This window comes from Medicago truncatula, chromosome 3, assembly GCF_003473485.1.
Source record: "Medicago truncatula cultivar Jemalong A17 chromosome 3, MtrunA17r5.0-ANR, whole genome shotgun sequence".
In the NCBI taxonomy this organism is placed as follows: domain Eukaryota; kingdom Viridiplantae; phylum Streptophyta; class Magnoliopsida; order Fabales; family Fabaceae; genus Medicago; species Medicago truncatula.
In genome coordinates, this window is record NC_053044.1 from 41,499,080 (window position 1) to 41,520,138 (window position 21,059).

General features: G+C 34.8%; 2 protein-coding genes across 3 annotated transcripts; one reads left to right on the forward strand and one right to left on the reverse strand.

Annotated features, from left to right (window-relative positions):
- The first annotated feature begins 1,183 nt into the window (after positions 1-1,183).
- On the forward strand, positions 1,184-15,539 carry LOC11435676 (DNA repair protein RAD50). 2 transcript variants are annotated; one of them, XM_024779325.2, is made up of 27 exons: positions 1,186-1,411; positions 1,490-1,576; positions 1,672-1,839; positions 2,217-2,392; positions 2,573-2,687; positions 3,653-3,881; positions 4,047-4,225; positions 4,307-4,477; positions 5,299-5,403; positions 5,483-5,590; positions 5,689-5,900; positions 5,973-6,065; positions 6,937-7,064; positions 10,401-10,515; positions 10,632-10,761; positions 10,844-11,053; positions 11,234-11,442; positions 11,525-11,726; positions 12,125-12,294; positions 12,368-12,692; positions 12,827-12,952; positions 13,052-13,104; positions 14,207-14,357; positions 14,452-14,514; positions 14,654-14,787; positions 14,877-15,005; positions 15,105-15,539. In XM_024779325.2, exons 1-27 carry the CDS (start codon positions 1,289-1,291, stop codon positions 15,142-15,144), a joined length of 3,951 nt encoding a protein of 1,316 aa, XP_024635093.2. In that variant the 5' UTR covers positions 1,186-1,288; the 3' UTR covers positions 15,145-15,539. The 2 variants fall into 2 exon arrangements, with proteins under 2 accessions (XP_039687526.1, XP_024635093.2); XM_039831592.1 differs by lacking the exons at positions 14,877-15,005; positions 15,105-15,539 and having other exon boundaries at positions 1,184-1,411; positions 14,452-14,572; positions 14,654-14,788.
- Positions 15,540-15,811: 272 nt separating this feature from the next.
- Positions 15,812-18,002, reverse strand: LOC11442479 (serine hydroxymethyltransferase 4). The gene is made up of 4 exons (XM_003601635.4): positions 17,210-18,002; positions 16,730-17,120; positions 16,543-16,644; positions 15,812-16,287 (listed from the first exon to the last, which is right to left on the reverse strand). The coding sequence occupies exons 1-4, from the start codon at positions 17,885-17,887 to the stop codon at positions 16,043-16,045; spliced, it is 1,416 nt and encodes a 471-aa protein (XP_003601683.1). The 5' UTR covers positions 17,888-18,002; the 3' UTR covers positions 15,812-16,042.
- Positions 18,003-21,059: the final 3,057 nt, after the last annotated feature.

Here is a 21,059-nt window from a genome sequence, read left to right on the forward strand (position 1 = left end):
TTGCCAAACAAATTTGTATTTGTCTTCCTAGATGTACAAACACCTAAACCTCCAACCGATTTAAGTTTAACCATAGTATGCCAATTCATTCAATGACAAGAGTTTTTACCCAAAATAAAATTCCCCACAACGACGTCAATATCATCACGTGTACCCTGCATGATCAACAAATTTTGCATGGTATAAGTTGCCATGACAACCATCACTGATTTGGCTAAGGTGACGTTTCCTGCACAACTCAAAAGTCACCATGACATAACGTGACATAATGCAAATCCGCAAGATTCAACCCAATCCAAACAAACACTAAATGTCATCGTTTTCTACCTCTCAAAATTTTCAACTTTAGAGTTAGGGTATCCATATTGTAATGCTTAAACTTTGTTTGAAGAAAATATCATTTATTCTTCGTGTCAATCTTACAAATGCTAGGTTAATGCTTAAAAGGAACCATAGAAAACAATGTAGGATAGATTTTCCAACATGTCATTTACAATATTCTCCACATCTTAATCCTCTGGCATTACAACCCCCAAGTACTTCAGATATTGTGTTGTTATCACTCGTGTCTCCTTATGTAACACGTGATGAAACAAAATCGTCCAATGTCTATATATAACCTTGTGAATGCTATCAGTGAGAGGCACGTGAGGGTGAAGGCAAAAGGCAAATGAAACAAGAACAAAGTTTTTAGAGTTATACTAAATAAATAATCACAACTTTATAACATCTACCTCAAGCTTGATAAACGAATACCATCAATGGTAGCTAGCATTTTTTTTTTTTTTTAACAATTGTAAAAGCAAGAAAAACAAACGAAAGGGCATAAAAAACATTAATTAGTTGAAGTTAAGAATCAAGGATTTTACAAAAAATTTCGATATATTTGAACCCAGTTTTTAGTAGTAGTGGAAGGTCCATTCCAGAATTATTAAATTACTAAAAGAACGGATAGTCTAATCAATGAAAATTGCTTTTCTGACATTGAAAACGTCATATTAACATATGGAAATGACATTTTTACCTCCAATGATAGTTAATTATCTTTAAATTATCCGATAGTAGTTAACTATCGTCGGTCAGAAAAACGTTATTTCTGTGTCAATGTGATATTTTAATAGTAGTGGAAGGCCGATTCCAAAATTATTAAATTTATTTACTAAAAGAGCGGGTAGTCTAGTCAATAGAGACATTGGAGTACTGAGTACGAGTGAGAGAGGCAGAGTGAGAATATGAACAAACAGTGAGCGACTCAGAAGAAGAAGCGAAGAAAAGGAGGGAAGCAAAAATGAGTACGGTCGACAAGATGCTGATCAAAGGCATCCGAAGTTTCGACCCGGAAAACAAGAACGTCATCACCTTCTTCAAACCCTTAACCCTAATCGTCGGTCCCAACGGTGCCGGCAAAACCGTATGTTCCATTTCATTTCTAAATAATCACCCTCATCCAATCAATTTAATCGATTCTCACACATGCATTTTTTCGCAGACGATCATTGAATGCTTGAAGCTTTCTTGCACCGGTGAGTTACCTCCTAATGCTAGGTCTGGTCACAGCTTCATTCACGACCCCAAGGTTACTCTCTCTCTTACTATATCATTCACCGATTTTTTTTTATTTTTTATTTTTGGAAATTATTCATATGAAATTGTGTCTTCGCATCACTGAAGGTTGCGGGAGAAACCGAAACCAAGGGACAGATTAAGCTCCGGTTCAAAACCGCTGCCGGTAGAGACGTGGTTTGCATAAGGTCATTTCAACTCACTCAAAAAGCATCTAAGATGGAATACAAAGCAATTGAGAGTGTGCTTCAAACTATTAATCCTCATTCCGGCGAGGTATCACTCTTCTTGGGTATTTTTAGCATAAGGTCATTCCAGCTTAAGCAAAAAACACTCGTTTGGTCACTGTCATTTTTTCAGACTCATAACTTATTTTCACTACCTTATAGCTTAAACATATTTTTTTTTATGTCATTTCATATTTATAAGCTATCTCAACTGCTAATTTTACTAAACACTCCATATTCGATTAGCTAGCTTATCAACTATTATTACCAAACAGAGCCTTAAATTCTTGAAAATGTTTTTTTTTTTTTTTAATTTCGTTATATTTATATTATGGTATGTACTTTACTGGCTGAGTTTGTTTTTTGTTTTGTTGTGTATAGTTTTAGTTCTCGAATTAACTTGACCTGTTTGCTCTGCTCTATTAGAAAGTTTGCCTTAGCTATAGATGTGCTGACATGGATCGAGAGATTCCTGCACTCATGGGTGTTTCGAAGGCCATTTTGGAAAATGTTATATTCGTTCATCAAGATGAAGCAAATTGGCCACTTCAAGATCCTTCCACGTTAAAGAAGAAGTTTGATGACATCTTTTCCGCAACTCGGTACCTTCTACTAATCCCTCTTTCATTTCTCTTGTTCCTTGCGTAATGCCGTCAAACCTATCACAACTCAAACATATAGTTTTGTCCATTTTCCATTTAACGTACTGGATGGATTATGCTGAAAATGCTGTTGTTCTTGACTTAGAGTTGGTTGTCATTGCGTGCTCTTGTACTGAGCAGATACACAAAGGCACTTGAGGTTATAAAGAAACTTCACAAGGATCAAGCTCAAGAGATAAAGACTTACAAGCTGAAACTGGAAAATCTTCAAACTCTGAAAGATGCGGCTTACACGGTTACTTTCTTTTCTCGAAATTAAGAATTTTACTGACAATTTTATTTTTCCTTGCTATTCTATATTTTAATAACCTTGAACATAAACTCTAGAAAATCCCTGATGGATATGCCTTTGTCTTTCTCTAAGTCAAAAGTAAATGTAATCACGTGAAGTGTTTAAAAATATTTATACTCTTTTTTTCCCCTACCTTGGTGTGCCCTTTTTGTGCCACTGTGTCTTTTTGGGGGCCGAAGTGGAGTGAAGCAGGAAAAGTTCTGCTATGCCTCGAGATGGGCTAAACATGAAGAAAAAACACTTTATTTTGGTTCTGCTACCTCAACTCTCTCTAATGTTATCATTTCTAATCCTATCCCGTCTAGTCTTACCACCCATTCAACGCAACATTCTCATCTTTATTATTTAAAACTAATAGCTTGAGGGTTACTTTAGTAATTTTTATTAAAACATATTTGTTAACTTGCAGTAATTTGCTAACTTAGACCCACTTTTATTTTATTGCAAATAGCTTGTGGGTTACTTTAGTAATTTTCATTAAAACATATTTGTTAACTTGCACCAATTTGCCAACTTAGACTCACTTTTATTTTATAACAAATAGCTCGAGGGATATTTACTAAACTATCCCTTACTTTAAATTGGTTTACACTAGTGGATATTGGTTTTTTTGTCCAAATGAAAAGGTGCACTTTTGCTAACTTCGACCTTCATGTTTTTTGTTGGTCTAAGTTAGCAAACCCCATATATATTCTCAAGTTTGCTATCTTTAATATTGGAAGCCATATAAATAAGTAATCTATGAAAATGAAGTAATATGACAGCTATACAAATTAAAACAAAGTGCATACGACACTAAATAAATTATAGTCTCCCTAACCGGAAGACACTTTCTAGTTTCTAATCACCATAATGTCCCAAAATAGATGGAAAAGAGAATCTAATTACCTTATTTTATTTCCTTATAGCTTCGGGAAAACATCACACATGATCAAGAGAAAGCAGAATCTCTAAAAGATCAGATACAGCAGTTGGATGGAAGCATTAAAGATTTGGACGCTAAAATTGATCATGTGGATAAAACATTGAAACATTTGCTGGAGCTAAAGGGGCAAATATCAAGTAAAACTACAGAACGAAGCACTCTATTTAGGTCACAACAGAAGCAATATTCTGACCTTGAGGAGGAGTTTGAAGGTGTGTAAGTGTTGACCATGGCATATGCATTACAACAGCGAGCCAGTTTTAAATTCTTAGTTTTCTATCTTATTATTTTTTCATCCTTATTAGATCTGCTCATAAATGGCCATCATAATATATTGTAAGTTTCTCATGCTTTCTTCTGCTTTGTATATTTATTAGAACCTGATGAGGAGTTGATGGAATCGAAGACCAAGTTTGATGAAAAGATTGCAAATTCACAAACACAAATAAGCAAGTTGGATAGAGAGAAGTCTGACATTAACACAAAATTTCCTGTCCTTAAGAAGACCATCGATAACTCCATCTGGGAGATCAGCAAGCTACAAACTGAAGCAGAAGTAAATGAATTGATACATTGCCAATACTGACATCTTGCTGTCTGGAATGTTGTTGTAATTTTTCTCTGATTCAAACTGCAGGCTCACATGTCTCTGAGGAGTGAACGAGATAGTTGCATTAAAAATATTTTTGATAGGTATAACTTGGGATCTCTTCCAAAGCCACCCTTCAGTGCTGAGGATGCTTTGAACCTCACTAATCGTGTAAAATCAAGGTTGGGGGATCTTGAGAAGGATCTTGAAGATAAAAAGGTGACCCTTCTGTTCTCTCTTTTTGGTTATATGATTATATATTCACTTTTATGCGCCTTTGATTGGACAGAAATTGGGAAATGGCAGATTTTCAAGGACGATTTCTTCCTATTATTCAATTTTTGGGGTTTTGGATAAATGATCTTTTCATATTCTTCATGGGTACTCGACTAGTATAGGGTTTCTTTGCTGAATATACAGAGATTAGCATTCTTTGCTCAATTGATGTAGATCTTTGATTAGGTGTTTTCTTTAGAAGGATATCACCCTATGCTCCTGTCCTTATGTTATATAACTTATATTCTCAAGATGAATTTATTTTCTTGTTTAAAGATTCTGGTTCTCTAAATAGACCATATGTTTGAGTATATGTGAGTTGCTATCTCATAGGTTGCTGCTACAAATAATAAGCAGCTTGTATTACTTAGTGTCTTGATGTGTTGGTTAGAGTGTGCCACCTCAGCATTTAAAGGTGTGCCACGTCAGCTATGGCAGTTATAACTGCCAAGCTTGCAGTGAAAGTTTGTTAGTGTTGGGTGCAGGTTTAACCCCAGCTGAGAAGCACTCCATAAATCTTGTAAATCTCTCAACATTCATCATTAGAAAAAATATTCAAAAGGAATTCATGAAATTCCAAATTAGTTTTCTCTCATTCTCTCTGTATTAGCAATGTTCAAGTTGTTTTCACCATTTCCTGAGGAAGAAAACAATATTATTCTTTAATCTTGGATATGTTAGTAATGTTATTAGATATCTAAAATATCCTAGAGACCTCTGATCCATGGGAGGATTGACTTCTTGTTTTTGTATCTTCTCTACAGAATGCAAATAACACTGAACTCAAGATGGCATGGGATTGCTACTTAAATGCAAATGAAAGTTGGCAAAATACTGAAGCTAAAATACAAACTAAGAGAGAGCACAAGGTTTAGTGTTTGAATCTGCCCATTTCTTGTCAAACGACTATGTTATTTTTACTATGTTAATACGTTGTTGTGCATGCAGGCTGGCATTATAAAGCGCATTGAAGAGAAGAAAAATGAGCTTGAGTCATTCGAACTTGAAATATCTAATATAGATGTTTCTCATTTAGACGAGAGAGAAAGAGAATTGGTGAGTCCAAGTTACTCTTCGGTGTTGTTTGGTAGTTTACAACTTCAATTTTAGACTTCTGGAAAATCTGATAACATAACTTCAAGTAATGCTTGCAGCAAATTCGTCTGGAGGGGAAGATCAAACAACGTGATGAAAGAGAATTTGAACTAAAGAAAAGTGAAATCGAAAATAAAGCCCTTAATGTGGAGCAAAAGATTAGAGCTCTCAATCGAGAGATGCTTACAATGGCTACTGATTCAAAGGAAAGAGAAAAATTATCTCTTATGAAGGGAGACTTGGAGACAAAGAAGAAGCAACATAAAAAGATGTAGATCGATTTTATTTTTCCTTCTTTTATTAACTTCTTTTTTCAGAATTATATCTTTTATACACTTTACAGAATTGATGACCAAAAAGATAAAATAAGAAGGGTGCTAAAAGGGAGGATTCCTTCTGATAAGGACCTGAAGAAGGAAATCACACAAGCATTAAGGTTGGAATTCTCTTTGACTGTGTTTGTCAAACTTGTAGTTTTATCTTCAAGAAATTTCACATTTAGTGTTTCTGTACTTGGTCTTTTCTACTTCCGGTTGTATGTATGCACTGTTTTCCTGATTATACTATTCCTTTTTTAAAATATTTTAAATTTAACAAGACAGACTGGTCAAGTCGTTGTTTATTTATTCATTGCCTTATGTTGAAAGTAGAGAAGAGGGAGAAAGTCGAGGGTTACTTATCTTCCTGCTTTAAAATAAAAAGCAGAAATAAAACTAAATTGGTTCAAAGGAGCTCTGCATTCCCTCAAAAGTTTAGAAAAAATGAACTCCTCAATGAATCCTGAAGCAGAAAATCACAGAGAAGCTGTAAAAATCCCTTTTTTCAGGATCTGTATTTTAAATATTAGAGGAACTGCAAAGTGTATTATTTCAGTAAAAAGAGTTCTCTTTTAATATTTTAACGAAGACTTTAGCAAGATCAACCTTTGAGTATCTGCTAAGCAAGTATCTCAAAATTCTGTAGAAAACCTCAAGATGCTCTTCATAAGGAGAGTGCATAAACTGACTGACAACGTTGACAGAAAAGGCAATATCAGGGCGGGTATGAGCCAAGTATATCATACTTTCATGATGAGATAAATAGATTTCAGTATTAAAATGAATTTGGTGCTTATTTTTTAAATCAAGCATCTAAGAGGCCATGCACATGAATTCTTAAAAATTATTATTATTCTCAACGCCTTAGGTTCTTTTGCTGTTAAACTTTTGCTTTTGCCTGTTTATCTATCATATTTCAGTTTAGTGAAAAAGCTTTCTTTGTGTTAAATGTTCACGAATTCCCTTGTATTAATGCCATTTATGGTGCAGGACTGTTGTAGCTGAGTTTGATGATCTGAATGCTAAGTATCGAGAAGCTGACAAGGAAGTAAATGTTTTGCAGATGAAAGTACAAGAAGCAGACAATAACTTATCTAAACACCAAAAGGATATGTCATGTTAGTTTTATCTATCACTTAAACAATTTGTATATAAATGGTCTTCCTTGCATTATTTATCTGGAAAACCACTATGAAAGTAGAAGTTTGGTTTCTTGGTTCAAATCTATGTATAGTTTTTACAGTGCTATTGAAGGCTACATCATTCTGCCTAGCAATAATATAGCACATCATTCTGCCTAGCAATAATATAGCAATAAGCATTACTTAGTGTTGAGAGAGATAGAAAAGAAAAACATATGTTGAACATCATCTATCCCAATTAACATAACAAAGTTGATTTTAAATAGCCTCAAAACAATACATAATAAATTGATTGATCTATGACAGATCTGGTGTATTCAAATATATGGGGAGCAGATTACATGAAAGTGGTTCTTGTATCATAAACTCTTAGGAATAACTTCCTGCAGAGTTGGTTACAATACGGTTGAAAATACAAACTGCTGCTAGTGCTGAAACTAACTGTCAGAGAATAATATAACCTCTAGGAATTAGAGACCCCAGTCTCTCCCAGCCAAACCTATATAAAGCTACCCAATGGGAATGTGTCTTCCCATCCTTATTCTATTTAAACACACAAGCACAATTACATTAACTTGGGCCTAATCACTTGGGAACACGCCTAATGAAACATGATTAATATGAGGTCCACTAACAATACTCCCCCCAAAAGTTTCATCTTGTCCTCAAGGTGAAAAAGTGGAAACAGTTGGCCAATGGCATCAGAAGACTTCCAAGTAGCTTCAAAGTCTGGCAAATCATTCCACTGAATCAACACTTTCAACATTCCCAACCGATTGCTTTGACTTCTTTGGGCTCCATTTGTAATTTCAAGTCTTCTGACAACATATTGGGCAATAGTTGAGGATTGTCATTGACCCTTGGTGTGATAGTCTGGGTGGATTTTACTTCCAGAAGGAAGGTCAAGTTGGTAAGCCATGTGACTTATGATCTTTGTGATATGGTATGGTCAAACAAGCACTCAAATTTTCATTAATTTTCTTGACCAACGATTTCAGCCTAGAGGGCTGCAACTTGAGATATACCCAATCCCCAACAACATAGAAAACAACCCTCCTGTGTTTGTTTGCTTGGGCTCTCATCTTATTCTGAGCCTTAACCAAGCTAGAACAAAGATCATGAAACTCGTTCTTGAGTCAAGCAATTAACTTCTTCCTCGGGTGGTCTTATATATAAATGATAAAATTAAGCTTTTGTCAGTTGGCAATGACACAAATGGAAGATGGCTGTGGTGAAGGGTGTAGACTGCAGAGCAGCAGTGATGATAGTGGAGAGTGTGGGGTGGCAATGGTGAAAGTTGATAGGCGATGGAAGTGGTGGAGAGTGATGTGCATTAATGGCCTGCCACAGTTGCAGTGGTGGAAGATGATGGGCAGTAGCAATGATGGAGGATATCGGGTGCTAGTGTGAAAGATAGGGGGATAAAAGGAAATAAGAAAGAGACACTAACAATGCTGCAAGAGGGGAGACAATCCTATCTCACACTTGCATAGCAAGCTTTATTGCAGTTTTCTGTATTGGCTATTGCCGTGCTGACATCTGTTTGTTAAAATGTTCTCTGACGGCGGGCATAGGTGGTTATTTTGGGTGTAGGTTAGTCCTATCTATGTGCAGGTTTCGAGCACCTATATTAACCGTATTCTGAACAGTTTTCTGATAACTCAATTCATTTTCTTCAATCATTAAAAAAACTGTAGTAGAAAAGACACCGTTAGAGAGAGAGAGAGTGGGGGTAGCACCTATAATAGAAAAGTTGGTAGAAAATAGGCTTAGATGGTTTGGACATGTAGAGAGAAGACCTGTAGATGCCGTCGTAAGAAGAGTAGATTAAATGGAGGAGAGTCAGGTTAAAAAAGGTAGAGGGAGACCTAGGAAAACTGTTGGTTTTATGACTGAAAGATGAAAAACGTAGGAGAATAGAAAAGGAAGTTGCAGGTTGAGTGGAAATAGGAATTCAGTTTTTCATTATGGCAGAAGCAGTACACTTAATAATTTAAAAAACAAAACTGAACAACACACGTTGCCAACACTTCAGCAAGTAACAACTACTTGCTCCTAAAATGTAGGAAAACTAATTGACTGAAAATAACTGATACAGAATAAAATAAACATAAAGAAAAGCCACATAATGCAGTCCTAAAAGCAAATAATTAACAAAAACTATTAGAGAAACCATTAGAAAGGTTTTAGAAGTCAATGAGTTGGATCCAAATATGGTTTATGATAGAACACCATGGCGTAATTTGATCCATGTAGCCGACCCCACTTAGTGGGATAAGAATTGGTTGTTGTTGTGTTAAAAAAACTATAGTCTTTCAATTCTCTCTAGTTACACTTTTGTGTCACCCTAGACCTTTGCATCGCAGGACAAAAAAAGAATCTACCCAAAATCATAAAAATGGTAAACAAATTGCAGATTATACGATTTAACAATTAAAAGTTGTTGTCCCACCTGATTTCACAATAATCCGATTCTACATAGACTCCAGATCACAACGGGAAATCAAAATTGCAAAATCATACGTTTGTACGATTAAAAACGTGATTTTGGCAACCATGATGGGAAGCCATACAAGTTTGAAATTGTCAGGGCACATTTTCGAGCATTATCACTACGTAGAACGTGTATGTTAAACAACAAACTGAGTTTTAACTTTTAATTTCCTGATAAAAGTGGAGTAACAAAGTATTTAGACCAAATAGTAGAAGTAGTACGACAAGGACCTCAAATATCAGAGTGAAGTAAAGCAAAAAGGGACAAAGCTCATTTATTGACTCGATCGAGGAGCTGACTGCGAGTGTCTTTCTCTGGTTGACATGACTCACAAGGCAAATCAGATAACATGGATAACTCACCAATAACTTCTGGAATTTAGAAAGACCGAGATAACCCGTCTGAGCATGATAGTTGGTATAGACTATTAGATTCACATCCGACACCAATTGTCTGTCTCCAGTCCTTCAGAATTACAGTGTCTTTGGTAAAGGTAATCACACAATCATTAGACCATGTTAACCAACTAAGCACAAGTAAATTTAAGGAACGCTCAGGAATGTAAAAGACAATATTGTCTATCAAGGAAGGGAATGGATGGCCAGTCCCAATCCGTTGTGATTTTGAGCGCCATTAGCAAAAGTTACCAAGGTTAATTGACTAGATGTAGTTTAGCATATTTTGTGTCTCTTGATATGGTTGATGATACCCAAGTGGTACTTGCTTTTATTTATTTCATTTCTTTGTCCATTAGTCTACTATGCTTTCTTTCTTCAAACATGTAGAATCACACCATTTGTACAAATAACTTTTTGCAGCAAGAAAGAAATTTATCGAATCCAAGCTTCAGTCTTTGGACCAGCAAGGCTCTGGAATCGATTCTTATCTAAAAGTTTTAGAGTCTGCCAAGGAGAAAAGAGATGTACAGAAAAGGTCAAATTATGCCAGACCACACCGATGAAATCATTTTTTTGACCACATCAGATTGCTGTTTGTGTTGTCCCCATTGTTGTCTCAAATTTACTAATACTTCTGTTGATTGCCTGCAGCAAATATAACATTGCAGATGGTATGCGACAAATGTTTGATCCTTTTGAAAGGGTTGCAAGAGCACATCATTTTTGCCCTTGCTGTGAGCGTTCTTTCTCGGCAGAAGAAGAAGACAGTTTTGTCAAGAAGGTTGGCACATTTACATCCTATCATAATATACTGACCAATAACTTTATATGGTTTTGAATTATCCTTTTCCTTTTAATCACAGCAAAGAGGGAAGGCTGCTAGTTCAGCTGAACATTTGAAAATTCTTGCTGTGGAGTCCTCAAGTGCAGACTCTGATTATCAGCAGTTGGAGAAGCTTCGTATATGGTATGAAGAATATGTTAAACTTAGCAAGGAGACAATCCCCAATGCTGAAAAGGAACTCCAGCAAGTCAAGGAAGAGCTGGATCACAAATCCCAGGCACTTGACGATGTAATCATTATATTTTTGTTTAAATACTTCCTTGAACTTTTTTTAAGTAGATTATCCCTTCATGTGTGGCACTTTCTTTTTTTAATGTATGGTTTCCGGATGGTGATTATTAGTTTTGTTGAGTCATGTATTTGTCCTTTCGTGTTGTTAATGTATACAACTGCTGTAATTTTGTTTCAGGTTTTAGGTATTTTAGCTCAAGTGAAGACTGACAAGGAGTTGGTTGAGCCGGTGGTGAAATATGTTGAACATGCTGATCGAATTTTCCTCGAAATTCAAACTTTGCAAAAGAAAGTTGAGGATTTAGAAAGTGAGCTTGGTTGTGGAGGACCAGAAGTGAGGACTCTAGAAGAAATTCAATTGGAGCTCGTTGCATTGCAGGGAACAAAGTAAATAGATTCAGTTAATTTTCACTATTTACTTACACAATTTTATAATCTATGTCTTACTTGGTTTGATGTTGCTTACTAGGGACAATTTGCATACTGAGTTGACGAATTTGATGGATGAGCAGAGGAATATGGATACTGATATATCAGGTATTCAATCACGGTTGCAGAATGCAAGGGCTGATAAAATGAATGCAGCTATGAAATTGCAAGATGTAAAAAGATTAGAAGAAGAATTAGAACGATTGACAGAAGAAATGACCCAAGTTGATCTTGATGAGAAGGTGATTTAATTATCTGAGATATGTGCAATTGTCTTTTGAGATCCCCCCCCCCCCCCCCCCCCCCCACACACACACACACACACACAACGATTGAAAGAAAAATTCAAAAAAGTGATGAATTCCCTCAACACAGCAAACAGGTGCCTGTTGTATTTAGTTCATCTTTGATTTCAATAAGGAAATAGCTTTCTTCTGTAGAAATTACATATTATTCAAAATTCTGTACCGCAATAACATTCTCTAGAGGAAAAAAAATCAGAAACCTGCTTTTCAAAAACTTTGCCGCAATCAAAATTCTAAAATTCATTACTCGTTTCATTTTTCATAACGCTGGAGTTTCTTCTTTCCGCATATCAAATCATAATGCATAATTCCATCTAACATCTTGGCATTTGCAGAGTCTCACGGAAGCCTTTGGACCTTTATCCAAGCGCAAAGATAAAATACGTGCTGACTATAATGAATTGAAACTTAGACTTGACCACGAGTTTGAGAATCTGGTTGAAAAAAAAAGAATTTATCAGCAAGAAGCTGAAGCAGTTTTTGGAATGACTTCTAAGATCAAAGAGTAAGCTTCTCAGCTCCAAAATTGTGAATTTTCAAGAGTTCAATTTTACTAAACACAAGTTTTGTTTGTCCAGGTACTCTAACTCAAAGAAAGGAGACAGGTTGAAGGAGCTGCAGGAAAAGAAATCTCTATTAGAATCTCAACTGCAAAGTTGTGAAACCAGGATGCAGGAAATTATAGATGAACTAGACAAAAGGAAAGATTTGTTGCGAAATACTGATTTGCTTAGAAGAAAAATTGAGGACAATTTAAATTACAGAAAAACAAAGGCTGAAGTAGATGAGCTTGAACATGAAATTGAAATACTTGAAGAAAATATGTTGAAGATTGGTGTATCTGACACAATTCAAACCGAACACCAGAAATTATCCCAGGACAGGCAGAGGCTTCTTTCGGAGGTATTTTCATATGTCCGTCATGTGTCGTCACATCTTCAATTGTTATTTAGTATTTACTTTTCCTTCTAGCGCAGAATAATACACTTTGTTTTTCCATTTTTTCTTTCTTTTGTGTACTGCTACCTTCATGACAGTCAAACAGGTGCAAAGGAACAATAGATGTTTACCAAAGCAATATTTCCAAAAATAAGATTGATCTTAAGCAGGCCCAATACAAGGACATAGATAAGCGATATTTTGATCAGCTTATCCAGCTTAAGGTATAATGTGATGCGATATTGCTTGTGTATGCTTTGTACAATAGTATTTAATGCTCAGTGTCAACATTAAATTGTTAAAATCTCGTCTTTTCTTTACAGACAACTGAAATGGCAAACAAAGACCTGGACAGATACTACAATGCACTTGACAAGTGAGTTTCAGTAATGTTTATCATCGCATCTGTTCAGTTTGTATTCTTTGACATGTGCTAGTCATAAGTCATGGTTTTGCAATGTATGATCAATTTATTAAGGTCACCTCTTTTGAGCTCCTAAGACCAATTCTCTCATGGTGGTTTGTTTCATGTGCTTCAAAAGCTGAAACATATATCCACTTCATTTTGCAATGAGAGGTGAAGGGGTCGCTTGGAAGCTTCAATATAAGATGTTGGGTGGTGCTGGATACTGACTACATTTACATATTACATGATTACATTTTACTTTGCCATTTGAACGCTTGAATGTATGTTAAATGGGTTGTGTCTTTAAGTGTCTATGCATTGTTCTTTTTTATTTGGAAAAAGAATACTGAATTACACTTTGGGTCCTTTGATTGCCAATATTTGAATTTGATCCTGTTAGTTATTTGGCATTAGTTGTGATAAATGTTTTACCATTAGTTTTGCAATCGAAACCAAGGGGTCACATCAACCTATGGTAAAGCTAGGAGACTCAAAAGTATAATTAAATTGGCTCCCTTGTATGTGGTTCTTATTGTGAGCCCAGCCTATTATCACTGCTGACATACATATCGTCTCTATTTAGGAGGAGAGGGAAGGACTTTGTAAAACAGGAAGGATAATCCCCCAACTTGAATAGGGGTTTCTTTTTCTTCTTAATACAAAATCCCCTTGATATGGGGAACTTAATAAACGTATTGGAGGAGGATTTTGTTGGGTTTAAAAAAATTCTTTAAATATTTTCCATCCTTTTATAATATTTTCAAAATTAAAAATATACTAATCATAATCGTTATTTACGAAAGCACTGTCTCAAATAAGGTGAGGGATTTTTCTATTTTTCCCTCTCCTTCTCTCCCTTCAAAGCCCTCACATTCCCACCCTTCCAAACTTCCTAATGGAGCATTAAGAATTATTAAAGTATATTATACTGACCATTTGTTGTGTTCAAGTATTATTAATCAGTTTTGTCAAAAAAAAAAAAAAGTATTATTAATCAGTAAAATAAGATACTTAATGATAAATTATTAGTGAAAATCTACATTTTTAACATTCAATATCATTCATCTTTCAGAGCACTGATGCGATTCCACACAATGAAAATGGAAGAAATCAACAAAATTATAAGAGAATTGTGGCAACAGACTTATAGAGGACAGGATATTGACTGCATTAGTATTCATTCTGATTCCGAAGGTGGTGGTACCCGATCCTACAGTTACAAGGTTTGCCGTCTCTATATTGAAAACTGGTTACTTCAAAAGATTTCTAAATCTCCAATACAAATTTTGAAATATTGTTTGATTGTATACCATACAGGTTCTCATGCAGACTGGTGATGCTGAGTTAGAAATGAGAGGAAGATGTAGTGCAGGACAGAAGGTATGTTCTGTTATCACTGGGAAATGCAATATCAAGTAATTTTTTCTTCAATTAAAGAGTAAGTTTTTTTTTTTGCTTTGTTGAACAATTAAAAATTAAGTTAAACTTAAATAAGCTCGACTTATTTGCGAGGTTCCAGGTACTGGCATCTCTCATCATACGGTTGGCTTTAGCGGAAACGTTTTGCCTCAATTGTGGAATTCTTGCATTGGATGAGCCAACCACAAATTTGGATGGTCCAAATGCTGAAAGTCTGGCTGCGGCTATCCTGAGGTTTTTGAATGGATTTTCTAGTTTTGAGTAAATAGCTAAAAGTGACTTGTTTATTTTACTTATCTGCTGTTATCTTCCTTGTTATGCAGGATCATGGAGGACAGGAAAAGCCAGGAAAATTTTCAGCTAATTGTAATTACTCATGACGAGCGTTTTGCTCAACTGATTGGTCAGCGCCAGCATGCGGAGAGATATTATCGAGTCGCAAAAGATGACCAGTAAGGCCAGCAATGCTATTATTTTATTTCATGTTATTTATAAAACGCATTTTTAACTTTTTATCGTCTTCACCTTTAACTTATGTCTCATATTTTCAGTCAGCACAGTATAATCGAATCTCAGGAGATATTCGACTGAAAGATGGATTTTATTAGCTACTCCTTTGAGTTGGCTTGTTGGAGGAATTGGCAGATCTGTAAAATCCACGCAAAGGCATATATCAAGTTGTTCTTGATGAGATATTCTAACTAAAAGACTGACACTTGTTGTAGATTTACCATTTGAACGCTAATTTCTTTAAGTTTGTTTTTTGTTTTGGCATTTCATCCTTTGTGGCCATTGTGAAGTTTTAAAATTAGAACTGTGTAAAAAAGACAACAGTTCCTTTTATCTGATGGCAGACTGTAATCTGTATAATGAATGGTAGGGTTTGTGGCCTGGATCGCAATGATTGTGAATACTGAGGCTATTAGATCAATACACTAGTTACTGAGGCTATTAGATCAATACACTAGAAGTATGAAAAGAGAAAATATATTGTTAGTTCACCAAAAATAAAATATCTTATTAAATTGTTTAGTCCATTTTAGGCGCAATACGCATCAGCGTATAAGGTGTCCCGTTTTATGAATTAACGTAGTTATTTGCATAGAACTATTTTTTGTATGCTAAAAAATTAGCCTATCTAAATGAACCCTGAATCCATCCCAAGACATTTGAAAACTTTTATCCGTCCATTTTATATATTGCGGGAGACAACAACAATAAACTCCAAGGTAATTTTTATTTACCGAAAAATACAGAATTTGATGTAACGAAAATATAATGGATCTAATCGTTAAATAGAATTCATTAACTGGTTTCTTCAAACAGAAATTCAAAATATAACACAGCACGAATAGAAATATTCCAGACACATGAACATTAAATTTGAAACAAAAAACAATGGAATTAGCCTATGTGACATCCAAAATAAGAGCATTATATCCCCATCTTTGCCAGGGAAGAGTCATTTTGGAAGAGTTGCATGCCCAGCCTAATCCTTGTACTTCAGCTCAGACACTAGGAATCCAGGCATATCAAATGAGGCTGAAAACTTCTCAACATCAGCTTTAAGGTCTTCAAGAGCTTTGTTGTTCACCAAGCCCTTGTTGAAATCCTTCAAAAGTTTGCCATATTCCTTTTGAATCTCTAGTGTGAGAGTTACTGCACGGTGAAGGAACTCTGCAATCTGCTCGAAGTCCTTCTCAACCAAACCCCTGGAAGTCATAGCTGGGGCACCTGTTAACAGAAGCTCATGTCAAGTACTCGTGCAAAACGAATTATAAAACACACAGTGAATAACACATCAACACTTTGCATAAACAAGGACTTCTGATATTGGTTTTCTGGTGAAGAATCATGTTCTGAAATGCTTAATCAGAGCTTCAGCTGTCGACTGTAGGTAGACAGAAGAGCTCTGGGAACCTCTAAATTATGATTATTTTTTTTTAATAATTTAAAATAACACAAGGTCATGTATACCAAAGGTCTTACCAATCCTTACTCCTCCAGGTGCCAAGGCACTGCTATCACCAAAAACAGCATTCTTGTTCACAGTAATGTTACAGAGGTCACAAAGTTTTTCCACCTTATTGCCTGCAAGAGTATGGAAAATACATCAACAATTGATGACCCAACTTTAACAATCAAACCTAACGACATAGCAACATTATTAGTTTACCGGTCAAGCCAAGAGGGCGGAGATCCCATAACACAAGATGGTTTTCAGTTCCTCCAGTGACAAGACTGTATCCCTTGCTGATCAAGTAATTTCCAAGTGCAACTGCATTGGCCTTAACTTGCTTGGCATAAGCCTTGAACCCGGGCGTGGTGGCCTGTTTCAAAGCAACAGCAAGAGCACCAATCTGGTGGTTGTGAGGACCACCCTGAAGGGAGGGGAAAACAGCAAAGTTGATTTTGTCTTCAAAATCATAAACTGCATTCTCTGGCTGACCCTTCTTGGGTGGCTTAGGTCCCTTCCGGTAAAAGATCATACCGGCCCTAGGACCCCTCAAACTCTTATGGGTTGTTGTTGTGACGATGTCACAAAAAGCAAAGGGATCGTTAGCTTCCTGTATCCACAAAAAAAAAACTCAAGCTCAAAATAAAAAACACAAAAATTTATATGAGTAATGAGTATGAGATAGCGGATCCATAATACCTGAGCAGCAACAAGGCCACTAATATGAGCCATATCACAAAGCAAAAGAGCACCACACTTATCAGCAACTTGTCTAAACCTTCCATAATCCCAATCTCTAGGATAAGCACTTCCACCACAAATAATCAACTTAGGTCTAAAATCCAAAGCTTTCTCCTCCAACCTATCATAATCAATAAACCCCGTGGTCGAATTCACCTTATACGGCAAGCTCTCAAAGTAAATCGAAGTAGCCGAAATCTTCTTCCCACCGGAAGTATAGTAACCATGAGTCAAATGTCCACCAGAAGGTAGATCCAGTCCCATGATCCTATCATGAGGATTGAGAACGGCGGTGTAAGCAGCGAAATTCGCCGGTGAACCGGAGTAAGGTTGAACGTTGACGCCCCAGGTGGCGGCGTCGAGGTGGAAGGCGGTGAGAGCGCGTGAGCGGCAAATGTTTTCGATCTGGTCGATGAATTCGTTGCCGCCGTAGTAACGGTTACCGGGCATGCCCTCGGAGTATTTGTTGGTGAGGGCGCTTCCTAGGGCTTCAATGACTGCGAAGGAGGTGAAATTTTCTGAGGCTATGAGTTCGATTCCGCGGCATTGACGGCGCTTTTCTTTTTCGATTAAGTCGTGGATTTCTGGGTCCACGGTTACTAATGGTGTGTTTCCCCATTCACTAACTGGATCCATTGTTAAGCTCTACTAGTGTGAATGAATCAGAGAAGAATGTGGAAAGAGCACAACAGAACAGTTGTGAAGTACTGTTGTTGTGTTGTGTGTGACTTTGGTGTTGTACATCTGAGTTTGTGTGCTGTGTGTTCCTTTTAAAACATGTCTTAGCTGGTGATTCGAATCTTGAATGTACCATTTTATCCTTTTCTTTTTTCTTAGCTTTAGGATTTGGTAGATTAGGTGTGTGACTCAGTGTTTTTAGTTACGTAGACAAGTACTAAACGAGGTGGTAAACAATTAAACATTGTCCTTCAGCTTAACTCAATCCATAGGATATTTTTTATTTTTTTTTATTTTTGTTGCTAGCGGAGTTTGAACTTCCGATCTTGCATACATTATGTATTGTCTTTATTAACTGAGTTAAGCTAACCAGGACCAATCCATAATATATTTTATTGGTAGAGGGCAAGATTCGAATTTGATATTTATTGAATTTTAATTATTAAACTGCTTGATTAAAAATAAAAAATGGTAAACGTAATTTAAAACTCATACATACTCCATAAGTTATAATTTTGATTTTTCTTATTAGTCTATTAAAATTTACTTTGGAGAGAATCAAATATAAAACTCTACAGAGGATCGCGACTTCTAAAAAACTATATCATCACTGTTAGGTCAACCTAAGTGGAATTACGACTTCAAATTGGTCGGATGTTCTGCTTGAAATACATCTTAAGGATTTTTTTCAAACTTTATTTACAATACTATTTAGAATTCTTCATTTAGATTTTCTTGTACAAATATAATTGATTTCATATATCATTAATTTAGTCTTTAAACTATTTTTTTGTATATGACTATCGTTCTCTCTAGTTTACTTCATCCGTCTTATTTTAATTGTCGTTTTTGGGTTGTATGTAATTCTTAAGAAAATAATTAGTTTAGTTCTTAAGAAAATGACTGGTTTAGTTTATTTCAATGATAAAATTAGTACTCCCTGTATTATAAAGTATAAGCAAAATTGAGTCCAACAAAATGGATTGAGTACTATGCATTGATAACGGATGGGCTTCGAATCCATCTCATTTTAAATGTTGCATTGATATTTTAAAGTGATAAATAAATTAAAAAGAGAAAAAAATACAAAAATGACAATTAAAATGAGACGGATAGAGTGCATAAATATAACATAGTTTATTAATATATGAAATTCATCAATTTTTCTTAAAATAAATAAAATCCATCAATTTAGTTTTTAACATTTTAATAATAACAAAGATTAAATTGAAGAATGTCATGTAATTTAATAAATTTAAATATATTTATATAATCTAATGACCAAATCAGAGAAAATGTGACATTTTAATAATAACAAAGATTAAATTGAAGAATGTCGTATAATTTTATTACTATTTATTATATTTATATAATTTAATGACCAAATAAAAAAAAATGAGATAGTTTAAAAACGAAATTTTTTTTTAGTAACCAAAAAAAAAGAAACTAGTTTATTTTAAGAGTTTAGAAACTAAATTGATCACATATTCCTAAAAAAAAAATATTGATCACCATTCACTTATTCCTTCCATGTCGGTGTCTTTGCTTTAGCAGTAACCCATTTACAACCATTCATATTACGACACTCCCATGTGTTTACCCTTGTTATTTTGGTGTCAACACATGACAACATCATGTGTTAATTAATTACTACTATCTTCGTCCTTAATTATAAGATCCTTTTGAGGAATTTTTTTGTCCTTTTTTATAAGACTCATTTGCTATTTCTAACTATATTAATTATTTCTTTACATACATGTCCCTATTTATTATACATATTTTTCTTCAATCATCAATAAATAACATGTTGAAAGCATAAACCAATCCTCTCTCTTAAAAGATAAAATTGTAAAAACAATAGTAATTACAAATATATTTAATACAAATATCCACTATCTTAATTTCCGTTATTTTTTCTAAAAGGATCCTATAATTAGGAACGGAGGTAGTAAAATATTAAAGTGTACTCAAAGTCAAGAAGTTAGGGTTCATTTCATTGTGAGTGATGATGTAGGCAAATCTGTATTCAGTACGTGACGTCGATCTAAATTGTGGTTTAGGTCTTTTTCTCAGTGAGCTGAGATCGAGTTAGGAAAATATTGGCGTGTGACTGAAACTGTGGTTAAGTTAGTTCTCTTCCCTATAAAGTTGGTGGCATAAATTTTCAAATGGGTTGGTTGGTTGGTTGGTGAGTGAGGGTGATATAGTCTTTCTACTCTCACCAACCCCACTTCCTGCCAGTGATGCATGCTACCTCCTTCTTGTTCCCACGTTTACTTACTAATGACTAGGTTTTACCAATACATCTTTTTTATATAAAATTTAAGCAATTTGTGTCTCGGATGATCAATGCATCAAGAAAAACAATCCAAAGAGTTTAATGCATTTGTAGTGATTGAGTTGATATCTCTAAAATTTTATTTTTTATCTTTGAAATGAATTGTAATTTCTTGGGAGTGAGTTAAATCTCCTCAAAGTTGTTTAAATTTTTAGTAACTTATCAATTATATTCATCATATTTTCAACATCATCCATTTTTTTTCTATTTTATTTACTATCTATAAAATCACTTTTTTTTTTTTGAGGAATCTATAAAATCACTTGATTAAATCATTTCTTTCATATAGAATTTACGTGAAGTACCTTTAAAAAAAAGTTATATGTAATAAAAACTTTTTTGTTTGGACACCAAAGTCGTGGATGTTGAGTTCTAAATCAAAGATTAAATTCAACACTTGACACATATGTCTAAATTGATTTGTTTAATTGTCAAAAAAAATATTTTAATAAATCTAAATCAACATGTTGCCGCCACAAAGTTATCCCCCACCTACTTGGTGGCTTGTAATGTCAAAATTAGTATTCTATCTTGTCTTATGTATAAGTTAAAATAACTACTCCTATTTCTTACGCCTATCAAGATAAGATAGGTAGTTTTCCTTAAACAAAATAAGCAGATAATATAAATTAATATTGTAAATAAATGGAATTGTATGAACAAAATTATCCTTCATGAGAACTTGTTAATTACAAAATAAAAATATAAAATATAATAGAACTGCAGTTACGATTCAAGTGAGTATCATCATGGGAGGGAAAAAATCGTTTTTGATTGGAGTTGATGGAAAAG

Bases quoted from the DNA above. Each gene is read 5' to 3' on its own strand.
- LOC11442479 (XM_003601635.4), bottom strand. From the start codon at position 17,887: ATGGATCCAGTTAGTGAATGGGGAAACACACCATTAGTAACCGTGGAC. The intron at 16,645-16,729 runs GTAAACTAATAA...ATACTCTTGCAG, and splicing joins CCGCCCTCTTGGCTTGACCG to GCAATAAGGTGGAAAAACTT. The intron at 16,288-16,542 runs GTAAGACCTTTG...TTCTGTTAACAG, and splicing joins ACCTGGAGGAGTAAGGATTG to GTGCCCCAGCTATGACTTCC.
- LOC11435676 (XM_024779325.2), top strand. From the start codon at position 1,289: ATGAGTACGGTCGACAAGATGCTGATCAAAGGCATCCGAAGTTTCGAC. The intron at 2,688-3,652 runs GTTACTTTCTTT...ATTTCCTTATAG, and splicing joins TGAAAGATGCGGCTTACACG to CTTCGGGAAAACATCACACA. The intron at 5,901-5,972 runs GTAGATCGATTT...TACACTTTACAG, and splicing joins AAGAAGCAACATAAAAAGAT to AATTGATGACCAAAAAGATA.